The sequence below is a fragment of the Vidua macroura genome, chromosome 9, assembly GCF_024509145.1.
Source record: "Vidua macroura isolate BioBank_ID:100142 chromosome 9, ASM2450914v1, whole genome shotgun sequence".
In the NCBI taxonomy this organism is placed as follows: Eukaryota; Metazoa; Chordata; class Aves; order Passeriformes; family Viduidae; genus Vidua; species Vidua macroura.
This window is the reverse complement of record NC_071579.1, coordinates 26,381,845-26,401,837: the sequence shown is the minus strand read 5'-3', so window position 1 is coordinate 26,401,837 and position 19,993 is coordinate 26,381,845. Positions and strand designations below refer to the sequence as shown.

The 19,993-nt window shown below is 41.0% G+C and overlaps 1 protein-coding gene across 6 annotated transcripts in view; it reads right to left on the bottom strand.

Annotated features, from left to right (window-relative positions):
- Positions 1-2,729: 2,729 nt before the first annotated feature.
- Positions 2,730-19,993, bottom strand: part of ELAVL4 (ELAV like RNA binding protein 4) — an 80,914-nt gene continuing 63,650 nt past the window's right edge. For 4 of the 6 annotated variants that reach the window (XM_053985564.1, XM_053985565.1, XM_053985563.1 and 1 more), the window contains exons 4-7: positions 12,432-12,585; positions 11,860-12,085; positions 10,424-10,462; positions 2,730-6,208 (exon numbers count right to left, since the gene is read on the bottom strand). In XM_053985564.1, the coding sequence (XP_053841539.1) occupies positions 5,881-6,208; positions 10,424-10,462; positions 11,860-12,085; positions 12,432-12,585 (747 nt within the window). In that variant the 3' untranslated portion in view covers positions 2,730-5,880. Of the gene's footprint in view, positions 6,209-10,122; positions 10,309-10,423; positions 10,463-11,859; positions 12,086-12,431; positions 12,586-19,993 lie in introns of those variants that run through there. The other 2 variants (XM_053985569.1, XM_053985568.1) reach the window with 2 other exon arrangements.

Below are 19,993 nucleotides of genomic sequence, written 5' to 3'. Positions count from 1 at the left end.
GTGGGCCAGGAAAGAGAATGGCCTGCAGGAAGAGTCTCCAGTGCGGGGTACTCTGTGCCATGGCGTGGATTGACAGAGAAGTAAATCCTGTCCCCTTTGTCCTTCAGACTCCAGAGCAAGGCTGGGCTCACCCCAAGAATCACCCAGAGCAGGATGAGGATGTCACACCTGACAAGGGCCCAGGGGTCTCAGCAGCACGAGGCTGGTGGCTTGGCTGGAGGGCTTGGGGACAAGACACGTGGTTTTGGCGATGAAAATAAGCTTCTGGACTTCCTGGCAGAGCAATGCTCCACTCAGCACATGGGTTTGCTTGCTCTCAGGGACAGGGAATATGAGCCTGCTTCAGATTGTGTTTGACTGTAAGCAGCAGTAGCTGGATCTCGCTTGCTGACAGCTCCAAACCCCAATGATGTGAGACAGGAGATTTATTGTGGAATGAATAGAATAGAGGTTTTAGGATTTTATTTTTTGCTACTGCACAAGAAAAAATTTGCAGCTCTGCAATATTTAAAATCTCAAAGAAATTTTAGATGAAATATTTTAAAATATGCTGGACTGGCATTTAAAAATATCACTGATACCTTAGGAGTGTGGCAAGCAAAACTTCCAACTGTGTCTGAAAAGCAGCTGTTGCGTGCGTGTGTGTGTGTATCCATCTTCCCAGTTATTTCTACTGTGAGCAGAAAGAGTATTTCAGAAAATTGTTAATTTGGAAGAACCAGTCTGATTTCTTGTCTTTAACTGTGGGTGAGTTAAATCACCCTTTGTATGAGCCCTCCTTTTGGGCACTTTTATTCTTACTGCCCTTTCTAATGCTTAGCTCTGGAAGATTTACAGGAACAGGCTTTTTAAAACATAGGTTTTGTGTTTATGGGAGGTAGAAACAATTCAAGCTTGGTGACTCTTCAGAGTTTCTGTTCTCCTGATCACCCCGGTGCCGTACTGCACGTGATCCCACTGGAATTTCTCAAGCACACCAGTGGCACACAGTGTTTCTTAGAGAGGCCTCAGAAGTGCCTCTTGCACCAGCACCACCACTCCCCTGGGCGCTGAAGGTACCCCCAAAGCAGCTGGGATGAAGGCACCGTGCTGAGCATGGAGCTGCACTGCAGCAATGCCCTGGTGCAGCATCCCACAGGATTTGTGCTCTTGGTGCCTCGTGTTTCCCTCCTGCAGCAGTCCCTGTTTGTGCCCAGGTGATGTGTCCCTTGTGAGCTACTGAGGCTCAGCTGGAGTAGCTCCATCCCATCTCCTGGGTTTAGGAAGTCAGGTATTTTTAGAAGAGAGATACTGTATTAGTCTGAGATGTCAGAGCTTTTGCAAAGTTATGCTGGATTTGATCTCCTTTCATTTTGCTCTGTATGCACAATGAATTACTTCTGTGCAGGGAGCTCAGTCTGCAAGATCTCCAGGGCAGGGAGCAAATCTTTGCTGTCACCACGCTCTGATCTCATCTCTCTCTAGCCATGCAAGTGAGACGTGCAAGGCAACAACCTTGCCTGGCTTCTGGTGATGGAGAAAGGCTTCCCTGGAACAGCCCTGGGTGTACCTCTCCCCTCAGTGATTCTGAAGCTGATCCAAGTACCCAGGCAGCTGCCTCTGCCTGATGCAGTGCACCCAGACCCCCCTACCCACCCTTCCCACTGGAAAGGAGGAGCACCAGAGCACTTGTGTGTTTGGCTGCTACAAGCTCAGGGGCTCCAAGAAAGCTGAATGGCCTCAGTATGAATTTAAGGGTAGCTCACTGCTCCCTTGGAGCTATCAGCTGTTATTTCCCAACACAACTCCCCTCAGTGCATTCCAAGCCAAGCTCCGTGTCTAAGGTAAGCTGAAGTGGAACACAAAGTGAATGCACTTCCAACACCCTCCCCCAGGTGGTTTTCCATTTATGCAGCAGGCTCACTAATTGCAGAAAGAGTGATTACCCTTTCAAGAAGGAAATATAAACCTTGATTACTTTGAATGTGTGTTAGTGAAATGTGGTTCTGATCCCAGCTGGGCAGAAACTGTGTTTCAGTAAAAGTTTCTGAAAATGCTCCCATAGGAGCAGCATGGGGAACCTGTCTGAGACTGTTTTTATCCTGTTCCCATTTGTGATAGCCTCAAAAGGGGACTGAACTTTGCATCCCAGGTCCCTAAAGCTAGCACAGTCCTTTCTCTCATGTTATTGGTGTGCTTCAGCTCACAGGAGCTCACCAAGCTGCTGAATGGAGAAACAGGATCTGTATGAGATGTAAAGACAAAGAGCCAACCCGTAAGTGAAGTGTGGAGATAATAAAAACTGGCCCCAGTGCCATCTGTGTTCTGTCTTAAGAGCATCCAGACCATGCAGTGATTTTGGTCTCACTACTTTCTGAAGGAAGGATAGCAGAAAAATTAGGCGACAACCCTAATAAAAGCTATAAAGCAGCTAGAACCATAGCAAATAGTGCTGGTTATAAAATATCACTTTCTTAAATGGAAAGTGCAATTTTTTTGTTTTTTTTAATGGGCTGATGTATGTTGTAAAGTGTATATATGTATATGATCAAAATATGTGTATATACATATATAGGTAGATGGAAGGATGATGTTTTTCAGAGGCAAGTCTTTAAAAAGACCAAATTAACCATTTCTGCTTTTTACTATGGCATGGTGTGGTGGATTTAAGGATGAATTAAGCAAGCTGTAAATTTAAGAACAAACTCATTCTGTGGCTTGAAATTAATTATTATAATCAACATGGTAACTTAATCTCACAAAAACACGAGTTTATTAATAGGTGAAGGAGCTGAAGAACCACACAGTCCATCCAGCCCTCTGATAGAGTTTCCTAATCTCAGTTACGAAATTCAATGCTGCAGTTTTACAAGGTACATATTCTCAATTAGTGAATGTTACAGAACATAAACATGAAGTGAATATTTGTATTAATGAGATTCAAACAAGTCAACTGAAAGAAGTATCAACTCTAGTTATAACACATGGTGAAAAGAATCAAATTTGGAATGTGATCATATATACTGTTGTACATCAGACAATATGTACACTGTTTCATATTGCATGACATTCATAGCATATTCATAGAAAAGTCAAACTAAATGATGGCTTAAAAACTGTTATCACTGAAATTTGCTCACTATAATTTAAAGTGTTGATATTGACTGAGTTAATATTTTCATTGTGTAAAAATACTGTATATAGTAGAAACCCTTCAGCATCTTCCACATTCAAATAAATGAAAGTTACAGTTTGGTATTTGGTGTTCAACATCTTAAATTAAATGGCCGATTCTTTCTGGCCTTCGGAAGGAAAAACAAATCATGAATATGCTCAATCTGGTTTGACTAGAACGTTTCTCTCTTGAAGACCTTGCTTCTGGAATCAGAGACTAAACCTCGACCTCGGCTGAGGTGCGGCTGGGAACACTAAAACATCTGAACACACTTAAAAAGGTGGAAAGTCCATAGCCATTCTACACACTTTCATTTATTGTCTGGACAATTAAAGTACAAATAATTCAAACACAACAAGGTTATGAAAAAAACATTTACAATACTTTCCCTCAGAAATGATCTAAACTAGCAAGGTTAACATGAAGTCATTCATTATAACTAAAGTATACAACTGCCTGGTCCTAAGAAAGATTTTTTAAATTATTATTATTATTCAGATAGTAAAACACATCGTAGAGAAAAGATTCTGACATGCCTTCCCCACTAATGCTTAGCAAATGCATCAAAACTTTCCCAGCAAACTGCGCTCATTCATAGCAGATGATGTATAAAGGTTTCCCTGAACATTGAATGAGTGTTCCTTTAAACTAAAATCTAACATTGTTAAAGTAAAAAACTGATAAAATTATGATGCAGCCTTTGCTTTTAGTTATTTGTCTACTACAAAAGTTTGCCTCTTCAGTGTGAAAAAACAATACTTAGTCTACATGCAGTTAGTGGGTATAGCATGGAAAAAATGCACAAAATAAGCACAAGTTATAAATAACCATAACGTTTTATTACCATTAAGACTAAACTTGTATTGAAAAGATTTTATATAACAAGACAAGAAAAGCAATAGCAAATTTAACTATCAACTAGATTATGCATAGCGAGTAACTGTTTCTAGTACTCAGGGAAGAGCATGACCCTTTTTTGTTTTAAATATATAACCGTACAAAGCACAAACATACTAAAATGATCAGTGCACTGGACATGGGAGAGCACCCCCTCAGTCATTTTGTTCCCTTAGCTCTGTTTTCCCCAATCTGAATTACATTAAAATAAAGACCCAGTTGTTTTCTTTTCTACTGTGCAGTAAGAAAAAATATTCACAACAAACATGACAATATATCAAACAATATTTCTACACAAGTTACCTTGATACCTCTGTCACTTAAGTATCATAAGAAAACATTTTAAGACATATACAAACAAAACTAGCAAAGTGTTACAACTTATAATAAATTAACCAAAAGAAAAAATAACTTTATATATATATATATTTATATTATATATACACATACACACACAACAAAATGACACAATAATATGCTTCTTCCCATAGTTTAAGTAAACAAATAAGTAGACTAGCCAAACTAGCTATATTTGATTTTGGCCATATGCATCACATCGGCAATTAAATAAATAAGTGTTTCAAGCAACATAAACAGTGTTCCAAATGTGCCAACACAGCCCAATTATATTAGCTTGGGCTATAAAGTGAATTTGAAAATTCTTAACAAATTTAAAGCAAATGTATTTTTTTCTAAACACATTACATTTAACTATGATACTAAGATATGTAAATAATTTTGTAGCACCTACTGCTCAAACCAAGGAAGTTTTTGATCAAAAAATTAATTTTTTTAACTTTTGTTCTGCTGATATCCCATACTGATGACTTAAAGAAAAACCGTCTTGCAACTCATCTCCTTGCTTTTGGGTTTTGACTGTGGGTAACTGCGTGCCTGGGAAGAACACTCTCCCGTACTGTATTTAATATTTTTATTACATGCTATGAAAAGATACGAAGATCATCTGTTTGTAGCCCATCCTTCAAAAAACAATCTACTAATCCAGTTTAAAACACACATCTTGATCTCTAAAAAGTTACCAGTGCAGTATGAACATGACAAAGTTGTCAATTTCCCCTAAATTAGCCAGTCAAAATATTTTTTCTCAAATCCAGATTCTCTTGTAAAAATTCTTTATATTTTATAAAAATAGATTTTTCTTGAAACCCATTTTCAGCAAAGAGACCACCTCTTTGGCAACATTGTTAATGTTATTTAAATTGTTATGTCATCAGGTATCCCCCGTTACCCCATTCCCTAACAGAAGACTGTTTAGTTCACATGATACAAAAGAAAAAAGGAAAAATAAAAAAAGTTGCAAAATTATGTTCTTCTTTTTGCAATTTTTATTGTTCCTCTTTAATTTGTGTGGGGGGTTTACCAATCTGATTCAATCAATGTTTTGAAAAAACAGAAAAGAAAACAAAAATCTTTTTTTTTCTCGCTTTTAATCCCATTAGTTCGTAAAAATTGTTTTTTGTTTTATTATTTTTTCAAATGAGTGAATGGTCATCTTAAAAAGACCCACCTTCAAGGAAGGTAGTAAAACTAGCTGGCCGGGTAAAAATCCCTGCACATTGTTATCTATGTATATTATATTCAACAACGACAGCTATGAAAGAACATTCAATGCATCAAAGGTTTTTTTTTTTTCTAAGCATTATAAAATCCTTTCCTGTTCCTCACAGGATATCCAATGTTTTAATACTTAGGCAACACTGGCTTATAAAGTCCATGGTTGAATATAAGCCTTGAAGAGTTTTTTTTTGTTTTGTTTTGTTCGTATATATATTTATATATATATATTTTAGTAAGTAAGGATATGAAATTCAGGATTTGTGGGTTTTATTGGTTTTAAAGGAAACTTGCAATACTCTGTCTCCTAAACGGTATCCATTAAGGCTGGCAATCGCCATGGCAGCTTCGTCGTAGTTGGTCATGGTGACAAAGCCAAATCCCTTGCACTTGTTGGTGTTGAAATCACGGATCACCTTGACATTATTGACCGCTCCAAAGGGACCAAACAACTGCCACAGCACGCTCTCATCCGAGTCGGGAGACAAGTTGTAGACGAAGATGCACCATCCAGTCCCGGTGTGACCAGGGATATTCATTCCCACAAGGCTCGTCATACCATCAATTGTGATCGGAGAAAACCTACCGAGCAAAAAGAGGGGTCTATTCTAAATATATCTCTTGGCACGAGCTACAGGGATCCAAGACTTTAATGTAGATAAGCCAATGGTACTGAAGGTTCTGGATCCTGTCCCTGGAAGATGACCACAGGGCCACCCTTCCTCTCTAACTCCTGCTGAAGCGGAGGGGAGCTGTTCTAAATAAAATCGCCAAATCTGGGCATAAATGCATCTCCCTCCAAGGATGAGCCCTGCTTAGATGTGTACAAAGACCTCAGAAAAGAAATGCTTGAGGACAATCTGAGTCAGAGAGGGCCTGCACACACTGTGATAAACAACAGCTCATGTAAAAAGGGCCTGTAAAAATTTGCCACTTATTTCCAGCACTGGTAAGTTTCAGGACAACAGAGATGTAATGCTTCATCTCCTACTAATCTGCAGTGAAAAAACCCAAGCAAACTTCAAGACCTATTTTAAAGATTAATAAGAAATGCCTTTGTCAGGATTCAGCTGTAACAGTAGCTTCTTCAGCTAAAAATACTATTAGAGAGATGTCTCTAAGAGGTAGATTTTATTTGTCCTCCTAACACGGTCCTTAATTGACATACACTGGGGAAAAATCCAGGTAATAAAGAGTCCTAAAGCCAGCCACATATAAAAGAAGGTTTATGCAGCAATTGTAGGATAAGTAGAACATAAATACAATTAATGAGCACATCAACTGATACCTTCATACTGCGAGGCTTCATTTCCATGACAGGCTTTAGGTCCTTCAAAAAGTCAATGCAGGGACTAACTCCCAGAATTCAATAGAGCACCCTACTGTTTTCTCCCTCGCTGTCCTTTGGGACTTTACCTCGAATATCCAAAGAGAGCAGATAAAGCCAGGTGTTTACGGACACAGATCCACCACGAGACAACAAAAGCTGGGCAGGATCTATGGTGATCATCTGATCAGCCTCCTGCTCCAAGCAAGGCAAACTTCTCAAATGAGATCTGCTGCTCATGGCCCTGCAGAGGGAAGCCTAGGAAATCTCCAAGGACAGGAACTCCGCTCCTGCAGCTGCTGCTGCAGGGCTCCATCCTCACTGTGAGTGAGTTCCCCTTATCCTCAAGTGAATTTCCCCTGCTGCAGCCTGTCACTGCTGATTCTTGTCCTCCTGCGTCTGACCTCTGCAAAGAACTTGGCTTCACCTTCTTTCTAAAGCCCCTTGTAGGCAGCTGAAGGCAGCAGTCAGGGGCTAAACTCTACATTTGCCTTTCCCAAATCTCAGCGTGTTCCTGCAGCTTTCCAAGGGTCTCCCCAGTGGCAGCCATGGCCAGCAGCAGTGACAGTCCCTGCTCCTCACCAATTTAATGTCACCCGCTAATGCGAGGAGGGCGCAGCACAGCCCATGACTCAGGTTATTAATGAAGATGTTAAGCAGAATCAGCCCTCAGGATCAACATAATTTTCCTTTCATCACTGTGGAAAAAAAATTGACATGCTTTCTGAAACTACACTTTGGGATATGTTTTAAAATAACAACTGCACAGAGGAAACGTCTTAAAAATCCAGTTTCACGTGTACCTTCAATATGATGAGTTTCAATACCAGAATGGAATAATAATTCCTCATGATTTTCTGAGCGATGATTGAGGGAGCAGAGGGAGAGACTCTGTTGCTGAGCGAGTTCTTGTGCTCTCTAAAACTTTTTACACTTGTAATAATTTCCACATTTTGCAATCTGCACAATATTATGCAGTGTATATTAAATAACCATAAAGGGAACTACACACTTGATGGTTGCTCACTGTTCTGTTGACGCCTGACGGCACTTTTTATGTATATTCAGGGAAAAAGACAACGCTTGGAATATACATCTTAAGCTGAGGATCATCACTGGGGTGTAGCTGTGCTGTAAATGAGCAGTTCACAAATGCTCACAGCATCAGATCCTCAGGAAGGTTTGCAGACAGTTTATTAAAAATCCATGGCAATTTTCCAACTCAACTTCACTTTTGCAAATCCTTATCTGAACACATTTTAGTTTCTCTCCTGCACAGTGAAACCAGTGACATTATCAAAACAGTTCAGCACAGAAAGGCTGGACAAGGCCAATTTCTACTGCTCCTTCCACTGCAGGTGGAAATAAGGATTGGAAATAAGGAACAGCCAGGGCTTGTACAAGCCAACAGCTTCAGCTCGTTTTGAAATCTGAAAGATGGGACTTCAAGCCCATCGCTGGCCAGTGCTGACTGTGCCAGTAACATACAGAAGCCAGCAGACACTGCTTTTCTGGAATGTTTAATGTGAAATACAACACTGAGGGATACACCATGCTCTAAGTAAGGATGATGTAAAACCTGTACAATGCAAAGCTGTGCATGTCACAATGCATTATAAGGCTTTGCATTTTAAAGAAATGCTGCACTGATGCAAAGGGTTAAAGTTTCCTACAGTTCACTGGAGAACAGCTTTTCCCTGGAAACCTTTAGGAGCTATGCAGCTTTCAACTATTTATGTGCCATGAGCACAGCAGCTGCTGTAAATCCAACAAAACATGCACGAAACTGGTGCAAGTGTATGACACAAATACAAGATCACCTATCACATAAGGAGCTTTGCTTCTAGCAAGTGATCTGAAATCAGCCTCAATAAAACCTTTTTTCCACATCAGCATGTCTCATTTTCCATCAGTACCACACAGTTAGAACGGAGAGAACCTATCTCCTGTTTCTGAAGCAGCTTCGGAAATTACCAGTGTGGTATTTTTTGTGACCCTGCACCTATAAATTCAGGTTTTGCTAGTGCAGGTACAATTGCCAAGGTTTGCTGAGAGGAGATAAGAACTAATTTAAGATGGCTGCAAAATGATTTGAACACTGCTGTGTTTTTAGAGTAACACTGAGACAGTGTTGAGAAAGCAGATGTATAACCTATAAAGGCAGGTAATTGCTCTTTTCCTCTGTTCAGGCTAAGCCTATCCTGCTGCACCACACACCAGCCCAATTCCAGCAAAGGAGAAGCAGCAGCAAAAACCCAGAGAAACCTCTCAGAACAAACCCATCCTTCTGACACTGACTTGCACCTGGACAGACACTCAACTGGGAGTGTTTCCATGTTTCTGACAAGATATCAAGGAACAAATAAGGTGGGAGAACACAGGAGAAGGGGTGTGTGATAAAATCAGGCAGGGGGGTCTGACTCACCGTATCCCCATCAGCACTAAGGACATCCCAACACAACCAACGTGCCCATGAACACCGGCACTGGTGCTGCTGGGGAGAAGCTCTAGTTTGGACTTTCCTCTTGTGAGTACTCAAGAGTTCAGATCTGTACTGAGTTAGTGAGGGGTTAAACACCACCTTACTGTCTGCTACTAGCTACTGTAAAGATATACTTACCATACCTTTTTAGAGGATGAGCTTCAAACAAAAGCTCAAGTAATTTTCGAGTGTGGTGAGTAGACCATTTCAGAAGATTAAGTAGTACTTTCTCATCGTAATCTGGACATCTTAGGGTAACATCAGGAATAAGACTACACCCTTGTTTTGCTGCAAGGATCACTTATGCTGATGTTGCCGTTAAAAGAAACACTAACAACACATCATCTCATTTTAGCTACCAAACAGACTCATGGAACAGCAGAAATGTTGACAGATCAGCTGAGCTTTCATACATGCGTGCACAAACAAACACACAGCTATTTTAAACAAACAAAAAAATAAATTTCAAGGACTGAAAAAAATTTCAAAGTATTAAACCTGTAACAAAAGAAACTTTGGGCTGATTGAGGTGCACACAGCTGTATTTTCAAGTCAAACTTATAATGTCAGATGTGGGAGAAAGGTAGTCTTAATTGTGACAGACAACAGCAGCCTAATTCTGAATTTTTGACTTAAATTTTCCTTTATCAGATCAGAGATTTGTTAAAAACTCAAGTTAATAGTTTTGATTCTGGAAAAAGCACTGCTTAGCAGAGCAACTGCAATTTCAACGCTTGTAGCTGTGGCACCTAAACCATTTGAGAAGCCCACCTGTAAATAAAAAAAGATTGGAAAAACCCCACAGAACTTGCGCGTGAGGCCTTTAAAGTAACAAAACCAACTGAAGTCCAAACTTAAAAAGAATTTGACATGCTGGTGGAAGAAAAGAAGGGATAAAAAAAATAAAGTTAGTGAATTAAAAAAAAATAAATTGTAGCACCAATCTGTGCCAACACGGACATCTGGCAATCTGTGGAATTCTAATTACCTCTTTACGCCATAGGCCATATTAAGCAAATTGTCCAGCCTGAAAAGAGAAGGAGGGTCTTTGGGTTAATGTCTCACAGATGGCAAGATCGCTCAATGGAACTATTATTAATAGTGTTCCATTTTCAAAGAAGAAACGTTCAACAAGTTTCCCACACATCTAAGGAGCCTAACAACTCCCGGCCTGCTTTGTTAAGTCTGAGGTTGTGCTTAAATTTCCACCAGAGCATTTAAAAGCCTTTTTTAAACTCGTCTACAGTCTAGAGAAAAGCTTAACCTACAGAGCTTGGTTTTAAAAAATGCACTTAGGATTTGTCTTTTTTTTTTATTTATAATTTAACTTTTTTTTGGTAATTCGACTGCTCGCCTTATATTTGCAGTTAACTTTAAAATAAAACATTAAGTTCCAAACTGCTGGAATGGGAAAACTTCTTGATAATCTGCTATAATATAATACATTATCCCCATTTTATTACATATTATTTAGCATTAATCCTTCATGACATGTCAATCTAAATTGACCATCAAATTTTGCAGAATATAATCATCTGCTTTCCATGGCAGCACAATAAAGTCCTTCTGTCCATGGATTGATTCAGTGATAACCTCAATGGACACAGCTGCATGCCAAAGACACAAAAACAAGTGTAAATTTAATGTATCCAATGACTGACTTTTTATGATCTTTAATTCATTAGCACTTTTCATCACTGACAAACTAAAATTACTTCTGAATAATTCTCTAAAGCCAGTGTGCAACTCAGTTATGCAAATATGTCCAAGCTTTCTTTCTTGAAGGCAGACTTTTTTTATTTGAAAGCTGGGTTGCCTGAGAACTATTAAGTATGAAAGTAATAGGAACATCACATATTGCTAACTCTGCCTGATGCATCAGATGGAAACAGTATATTCAGAATGCAAAGCATAAAACATCCCCAAAAGCATCTGAAGACTCACACCAAAGACTAATACAAGGGCTCTTTATACTAAGAGCAGATATCTCAGGCTAATAAATTTAATGATACTCCTGCTGACTGGGACAGACTCAGCTTTTTTCCTGCTACCAATCCACTGTCATTAACATCAAAGTCTAAGCTGCATCAAAACTGTAGCAATATAGCAGAAAATAAAAGCATTACCCAAAAAGAGAGAAAGAACAGGACAGTCACTGCTCATTTGATTACCAGAGTAACTCTATTCTGTCCTCCCTTTTTCTGTGAGCCTTCATGAGATCTGATTGTACAGAACTTCAGCTGTTTTAGTAAATACAACATGACTACTGCTGTCAGCAGATTTTCCTCCTCATTCTCCAGGAAAGAATATTTAATTTTACAAACAAAATCAGGTCAGCCTACGCAACTAAAGCATATTTTCCTGCACAGCACCTGCCCCACATTGTTGTCGCTGGTGGAACTCGGTTCTTTTCCAGGTAATTACCTGAATCTCTGAGCCTGGTGGTGAAGTGGTCCAGGGTAGCGTCTGTTGGGAGACTGATACAGCTGTGAAAGGAGTGCCTGGCTTGTTTTCTGGCTGGGGTTATTGGCAAACTTCACAGTAATTGGTTCTGTAGCACCACTAGGCTTCTGGCCATTTAGTCCCTTTATGGCTTCTTCTGCCTCTATTCTCTTATCAAAACGGATAAATCCCACACCTCGAGAAACCCCTGGGAAGTAAAAACATGTGAAGAGATGAATATTTGTAGGAACGGCCTCATTTATGCAACGAACAAACTGAATGTTGGGTTCGACTTCACACAATAGGTGGTTTGCAAATTAAGAAAAATCCTGTAAAGAAAAATCCTCTTCCCAATCCCAATGATTTTAAGTAAACAATGTTCTGCTATTTTGATAGTCCCTCATTAAAGAGGCAGCAGTTATACCTCTAGTTACACTTGTAAGGAAACAGGCACTGCATTTTACACTAGAAGTCAAACCCAGCTGCAGACATTTGCAATTTTGCCACTTCGAAAAAAAAAACCATGCACATATCAAGAAAAGTTTTCTTTTAACCTGTGACTTGATCAACCAGAATCCGTGAGGTGATGATGCGCCCATATTGTGAGAATAACTGCTCTAATTCTTTCTGGGTCATGGTTTTGGGAAGGCCGCTGACATACAAGTTTGCATCCCGGATGGATGCTGAACTTGGACGGGCATATGACACCTACGGAGAGAAAAGGAGAGCAGTGTTAGTGAGCTACAGCCACCCTTGGCATTTTGGACAGATAATGTTCTGTTCTTTCACAAGACATAACCCTGCAGCTCAGACAGGACCTGTTCTGCGAAACCAGCAGAGCCAGGAAAGGCTGGAGGAACAAAGGAAGAGCTGCAGAGACCTTAAAACAGACACAAGGGTTCTGAAGCGCAGTGATAAAATAACCATTGTTCAGAGGTGGATTAATGTGCACCTTCCCACGCACGGCTTTGTAAATTTGCCCCCACGGGTGTGGGTGTGTGGATGATTTGCCGTAGCCAGCCCTGCACGCTGAAGTTCCTGCATGTTTTTCTTTTTTCCCTCCAAGTGTCTGAAACAGATCAGGTTATTTGCAGAGTGATCTTTTGTGCTCTCTCTCTTTGTGTTTGCATCCTGAGCTGGCAAGATCTGTTCTGGATGAACAGTAAAGTACTGGTGAAATTAGACTAAATGAACATCTGCTCAGGGAGCTGTAGACTGACACTCATTGTCGGATCTGCAATTTATCACGAGAAGTTCCCTTGCATTATAAAGCCCAGAACCAGACCATAAAATATTATGACCAAGCAAACAAGAAAATCTAGCTGTGGCACTGCATGTGTGCTGTTGGAAAAGTACTAATTCAAGCCCCTTAACTGCTCTTCTACCTATGAATCAGATTTATAATTATAATAGGGGCATAAAAAGCCTTCTGCACTTTTAATATAATATATACATTTAGAATAAACACATTTAACATAATAAAAACACTTCCTGGATAAAGCCTAATGGCAAATATTCAGCACAGATCATGAATTACTTTGCAGTACATCTGAAAAAGCATTGGAACCCAAGCTGAACATTCTGCACTTCATTTTGATTTATTTCAATATAAACAGATCAGTACTCTCCTGCATTGTATCTTAAAATGTGTCTAGGAAGGAAGTGGGGGGGTTCCCATCACAAATACAATACATTCAGCAATTGTCTTCCCCTCTTCCTGAGCCTCAGCCTTAACACAGATGATGTCAAATGTGTTTTATGTGTCAAAGAGTTGTCTTTATGCGCTCCACACCTAAAAATAGATGTTGACTCAACACAGAAAATTATGTTAATGACTAATATTTGCTTCCACAATCTTCTCTGCATAATAGCAGACAAACTATAAGGATTCTAGATTTTAAGGTTTTTGGCAATTTCTTTGTAACTTACATGTTTGTCCATAACCTTTTAAATCTAACATTTACAGAGAAGGCTGGGGAGAGGAGGTGGAAAATTCAGGGAAAGAAATATGAAATAGAGGTTAGATAAAACATTTGCATCAATAGAGGCAAGCTCAGGCACACAGCACAAAGGCTCAAGCAAGACATGAGGATCAGAGAAACCTTCAGGCGCTGAAAGGAAGGATATTGGGGTAGAACTTATTTTGTGCCATAGCCCACAAGCTTCTGATGGGGTGCAGCATTTCCATTGCTTCCCTGCTGGTCCTGAATGCCCCTCTGATGGATCCAGGACCAGAACACATATGGATGGCACCACTTGGCTTTTATGTAACAAGGCTCAATCCAGACCCTAGGGGACACCAGGGATAATCATATGATGCTTTCACCTACAGCTTGGTTTGGTGCTGGGGCACTTGGAAAAGCAGACTCTCCCTCCCCACTCTGCAAATGCCTCATCTTGAGAGGGCACTGTAAGAGTTCAGGCACCTACAGTTTAACCTACTTTAGGAATAACAGCTTAAAAAACATTTAAGAGCCTCTCTGGAGTGAGGGTAGAGATCTTACCTATTCCTCAAAACTGAGAGCAGCAAAATGAATAAAGTTCCCGGGCAAACAGCCAGGGGTTTCCTTTGGGTTTCTCACTCTGGCACATTCATTAGCCAAATGCCACGTTACAGGGAAGATGAAAAGTATTGGGATATGCAAAAAACACTGCTTCCCAGAGCAATGAGTGCCTGACATTTTATATATATACACTTCTACCTAGAGAAGGCTCTCTGCTCTCGTGGGTCTTGCAGGCAGGCAGAGGAAGGAGAGACTGCTCACACTCCCAACCCTCCACTCACAGCACATGTGAACACCTATTGCTGCTCAGGTCTAGTTTTTATTTCCTCCTGCAATCAAACATTCAGGCTGCAGGGGAGCCTGAGCCAAAGAAAGAAGCTGCCAAAAGCAACTCAGCCGTCTTTAATATCAAGGAGAAAAGGTTGTGGAGCTGAATGGACTCAAGGCTAGTAATGTCAATTATTTATCTGCTTTTGAATCTTTTTCATCTTCCCTCTGAGGTCAGCCAATGACAAATCGATCGGTTAGAGTGTGCCATCCTGCTTTCAAGCTATTATTCACTTAGTGCTGAGGACGGGATGTCTTCCCGTGTGTGAGCTATCAAAGGAAGAAATCGCCCACCCTGACCCTCCATCACACCAGAAGCTCCTTATGCTGTGTGAGTTAAAATGGGAGCAAAAACCAGCTCCCATTTTATCCCTGCAAACTGCAAAGCGCTGCGTGAGGATGCTGCATTAATTCTTTATATTCACACTCAAAAATGATTTTTTTTCCCCCTCTTCCTTTGCTCACGGCAGTGTTAGCACCCTGTAATGAAACAGAGCATTGAAATAGAAAAGAGTATGGAATCCTAGCCACCACAAGGAATTCAAATAATGAGCTAGAGAACACCAAGCTACTGTTTGACCCAGGCATTTCTCAGCATTAAAATGTTTGTCCGCTCGTACAACGGTTGAAGGTCGAACCATGGCGCTGGATTTCACTGCATAAGAGAAAAGGTTGTGGAGTTCTGCAGTCAAATTTGCAAGGAAGATAATAAAATATTGTACAATTCATTTAATGGCTTGCTGGCCTCAGATGTTCCTTTCTATAAATACATATATAATAACTATGAAAAACATTTAATAGGACATTTCTCATCTGACATTGAGCATTAGCCTGTGTAAGGGCTTCTCTTCACAATAAACAGCCATCTCCAGAGGCTGCACCACTGTTTCCTAACACCACTGCAGCATCAGAAGGTCCAGCATTTCATATCTTCCATGGCAAAGCACATTTTTCTTCAGGTGCACAGAAAGTATCTTAAAGTAATTATCTTCCCTATTGATTTCCTACCTGCTTTCCCATATAGAAAACTTTTTGAAGAATTACTAACCTCGAGACTCTTCAGAACATAAATTGAAGCGGTCTGGCCTTCCCAAGCCAGAGCCCACAGCAAAGGAACCCAGAGGCATGAACACATCCCATTTGTCTTATGGAACAAGCAACAGCAGCCATTTGAACTCTGACACTTAACCACTTTGCTGCTGCTCCCTGTGCAACTCCTGTGATAATTCTGGACTTCTCAAACATATAAGTCCATTTCTAGAAGCCTCTCTGGTCTGCTCTGAAGAAGAACTACATCATCCTTTCCTGGAATGATATATGCACTGCCAGCACAGCCACACTGCCCTGGACACATCTGAGCAGCAATCAAGCAGCTAATTTTGCAGATACCAACCTTCTCCGAGATGGGTCTTGCTCTGCATCTACCATTCCTCACCTGGAGAATGGGAAGGCAAGCAGGAGCCTTGAATCAGGGTGCAGCAAAGGCACCCGAGGACCACCAAGTCACCCACCCAGGGCACCTGCAGTCCCCAGGACACCTCTCCAGCCACAAGCAGCTAAGGGACAGTGAGTGTTAAGTAACTCCCTGGGCAGCTTTCAAAAAGTTTGTGCAACATTAAAAGATACCAGACTTCTTGGTGACCTTAATACAGAGACTTTGCTTTGTCCTTTTGTGACTCTCTGATACAGGATTTCTTGTATAATTCTTGGAGTGAGTCACTTGGCTTTTTTATGCCTGAAGTCCAGTTTAAAATGGGGACAACCCTTCCCTCACTTGCTGCCCCTTATCCCACTGGTAAAAACTGGAAGAGCCTTAACACAACCACTCAAAAGCCTCACACACATAAATAAAGCACAGTCTCACTTGTTTGGTGCACATCCAGAACTAGAAGTAAAATCTGCTGAGCACCAGTGAATGGGCTATGGCAGAAAGAGACATTTCCCCACAGCCACTTCCGAACCCTCAACTGTGTCCTAATTTTGTGCAAAACCAGATTTGAGACACCCTCCTGTGAAAGCTCTGTTCTTTGTCAGAACAAGCAAACACAAAAGCCCTCTGGTCCAGAGGCTGATGACCAGGATCTGGAATACTTTCACATCTGATGCTTGCTCTGCTCTGTCCTTTCTCTTCCCTAAGCCCTTGGCTGGAGGATGGAGGGGAGTGACGATGCACTTTACTGTTGAGCGATTCAATGCCATTTTACAGAGATTAATAGTAATTGCAGGTACAATGGTCTATCCCATCATTTCAGGAAAGACATCCATAGATAATAACCTAGGAATACTCTTGGCTGTATCAAGAGCAAGGCTAAGAGAAATAATTGCTTTGGCTCTGTGGAGTGAAAAGGACTGACTGGCAAAACCAGAGGCAGTAAAAAGAGAAATTGTGATTAAGAGAAGATACATGAAATTAAGAGGCAGAGATCCTCTGGTGCCTGCTGAAAGCAGCAGAACCAAAGCTGAACCTTCAAATGCAGCACTGAAAGGTCCTCTGAGCACCAGTATCATTGCAGGCACAAAGAGTAGAGAAGGGTTTGTTAACAAGCACTACAAAGTTCAAAGGGTTACACTGACAGAGGCTCCTGAAAAGCAAAACAGGAGTCAACTTAGTTGAGGCTTGCCAGGTCTGCGGCATCTTTCCAGTTTCTGGTCCAAGACTTTGTCTTGGGGAGCAGCAGCCACAGCAGACGACCCCTCTTTGACAACTGTGAGCTACCATAAAAGAGAACAAGCAGTTAATTTTAGATTAGAGCTATAAAATAGCTACACCCCAAATCTGCAGTTTGTGCCTGTAATGTGAATTTTCAGGAAAGGGGGAAAAAAGGGGGTCCAATGCAACTGCACACAAGACACTCAAAAATGCAAATCACTCCTTGCTGCAGTCCAACATACTCAGCTACTCCCAGCACTTTCCCATCTCTTCCTCCTCGCAGAGCATCCAAGCTTCTCCTGTGCCTTGCTGTGATCTCTCTGTACACCCTCTCCTTACCACCCAGCCTTGCACAACATCCCACTTTTTCAGAGGGACAGGAGGCTGCAGGCAGTGCCCAGCAGGCTCCGTGGCTCTGGGGAGACTGTGGAAGAACACGGTTGGAAAACACTGGGGTTTGGCCAAGGGCACCCAACACCAGAGCTCTGCTACCATCCCTGTCAGCAACCCTGCACTTTTTGGCTGCCACCCAAACTGTGTTGAGCTCCCCCCACACCTCCCAAGGAGTCTAGGATGGGGTGCAGGAGACGCAGTCTCTTCCCAGCACTCCCGGCTGCAATTCCTCCTCTGCCGAGCACGGCTGGAAGGCAATCTTTTTGACAAATGACTTTGTAGGACAGAGAAGTCTGAGGCTGCTGTTATTTGGTTACCCTACAGTGACAGGATGGTTTGTAGTTTTGTGGACAATTACAAGAATTAACAAGGACAGATTTAGAGCCTGAGTTCTGTGGAAATAGCTGGCATTTTGAAAAATGCCACAGAAACCAAGATAAATAGGAAGATCTTTCAGCAGTAATGTTACTACTTTATTTTCAGAAAAAGCAGCATTACCTTCTCCCGCAGCCTTATTTGCTGTATTTTAAACAAGGACCATCCAGACCTACTGATCAAAACAGGAGAGTAAAGCAGAAATACAAAATTCCATGCTATTCATTAAATTTAACTGAAAATTAGAATAACTAGAAAAAGCCTCTGAGCACAGAGGAATCATCTTATCCGTTTGGTATTTTACCATTGGATAGATATGATGGATTTAAAAACTGGAGGTTATCACAGGCTCAGAGAACCCAGATTCCTTCTCCCCTCTCTGGGGACATCTCCCTTTGCTCCAGCAGTGTCACAGCATGTACCTGCTCCTGTGAGGGAAGGAAGAAGCAAACCTATTTCTCAGGCAACAGAGAAAAAGGAAGAGAGGGGTGCAAAAGACTGCACTTTAGGGGGTCACTGGCTCTTTTTAGATTTCAAACTTCTTTTCAAAACTGTTCTGCCCTTGTTCCAATGAAGCCAGGTCACCTGAATCCCCAAGTAAGTTGTAAAACACTTCCTTTGCATCCTTTCAGGCGTTGTCCTTTTTTCAGGGCAAAGCAGCAGTTTAAACAATCTGTACCCCATGCATCACACATCTTATTTTCCTTCTGATATTTGATGCAACTGAATTGCCAGGCAATCTTCAACAGCAGCAGTGACCTTTCATATGCTTTTATGGATGGGCAAATTTAATTTCTAAAAATAGATTCAATTTTTGGAATATATATTTATTTCAACACACACTGTCTCTTCCCTCACTCTAAACTGTTCTGCAGAATTATGTCAAGCTTTAGCTGTAAAAATAAAGTGAAGCTTTTCTCTCACAAGAAGATGATGCTGCTATGAAATGGCGTAAATAAAATATGCACTATGATCAGTTGAGGAGGAACAAAATGTGTATAACCTATTACCACCAAACACAACACTCCCTCCAATGCTTTTTCCCAACAGATATTCTGTAAATCGTCACCTCTCAACTTTGACTTGAAAGGGCATCATTGACTTAAATAAAATGCACATAAATATTTTAGCTGCTAGAGTGAAAAGGGATTATTTATCATAACAATGACAGAATAAAAAGAACATTTCTTCAGTTATTTTAGGCCACACATCAGAGCTGACTGTGCCTGGCTGTTCTGCTGATCCTGCTATTAAGCCAGTTCCTCCTGTGACTGCATGGCTGTTTTGCAAGGCATCAGGAGAGAGAGAACATTAAGCTGCCACAAAAATGTTACTGAAGTGAAAAGGACAGCGTCTCAGGCCACATGCATAAAATACATATATTATTTTTAAACAGGAATTAAGCCTTGTGGGGTCAAAAATGAGTGCAAATACAACTCCCCAGAACCACCTCATGTTCAGTCTAGGTGCAAGGAACAGCAGAGCCCACGACACAGATGGGACAAAGCCAGCAGGACCACAGTGACCTTGGCAAGCAGAAGTAATTTGCCACTGCAAAAGGGCTTTCACAAGCCCTCATTTCAACTTTCTTTCCATCAAAACAGCTTCCAAAAGACAGCCAGAGAAATTCTACCTGGAGGACTGCAGCTACCTAACATACATGGACAGGGGCCAAGGTTCAGCCCATCCATCAATAAGGTATTTACAAATTATTCTGAAGCAAAAAACCCAGCCACATTCATGCAGAAAGCAAAACAAAGTAATGCTCAGTACTTTTCCAGCTCAGATTTGTTCTACTAAATAATTTTTAGTCTACAAAACTATATGCCACCAAATTCCTTTCTAGATGTTCTCTTGAGAGAGGTTT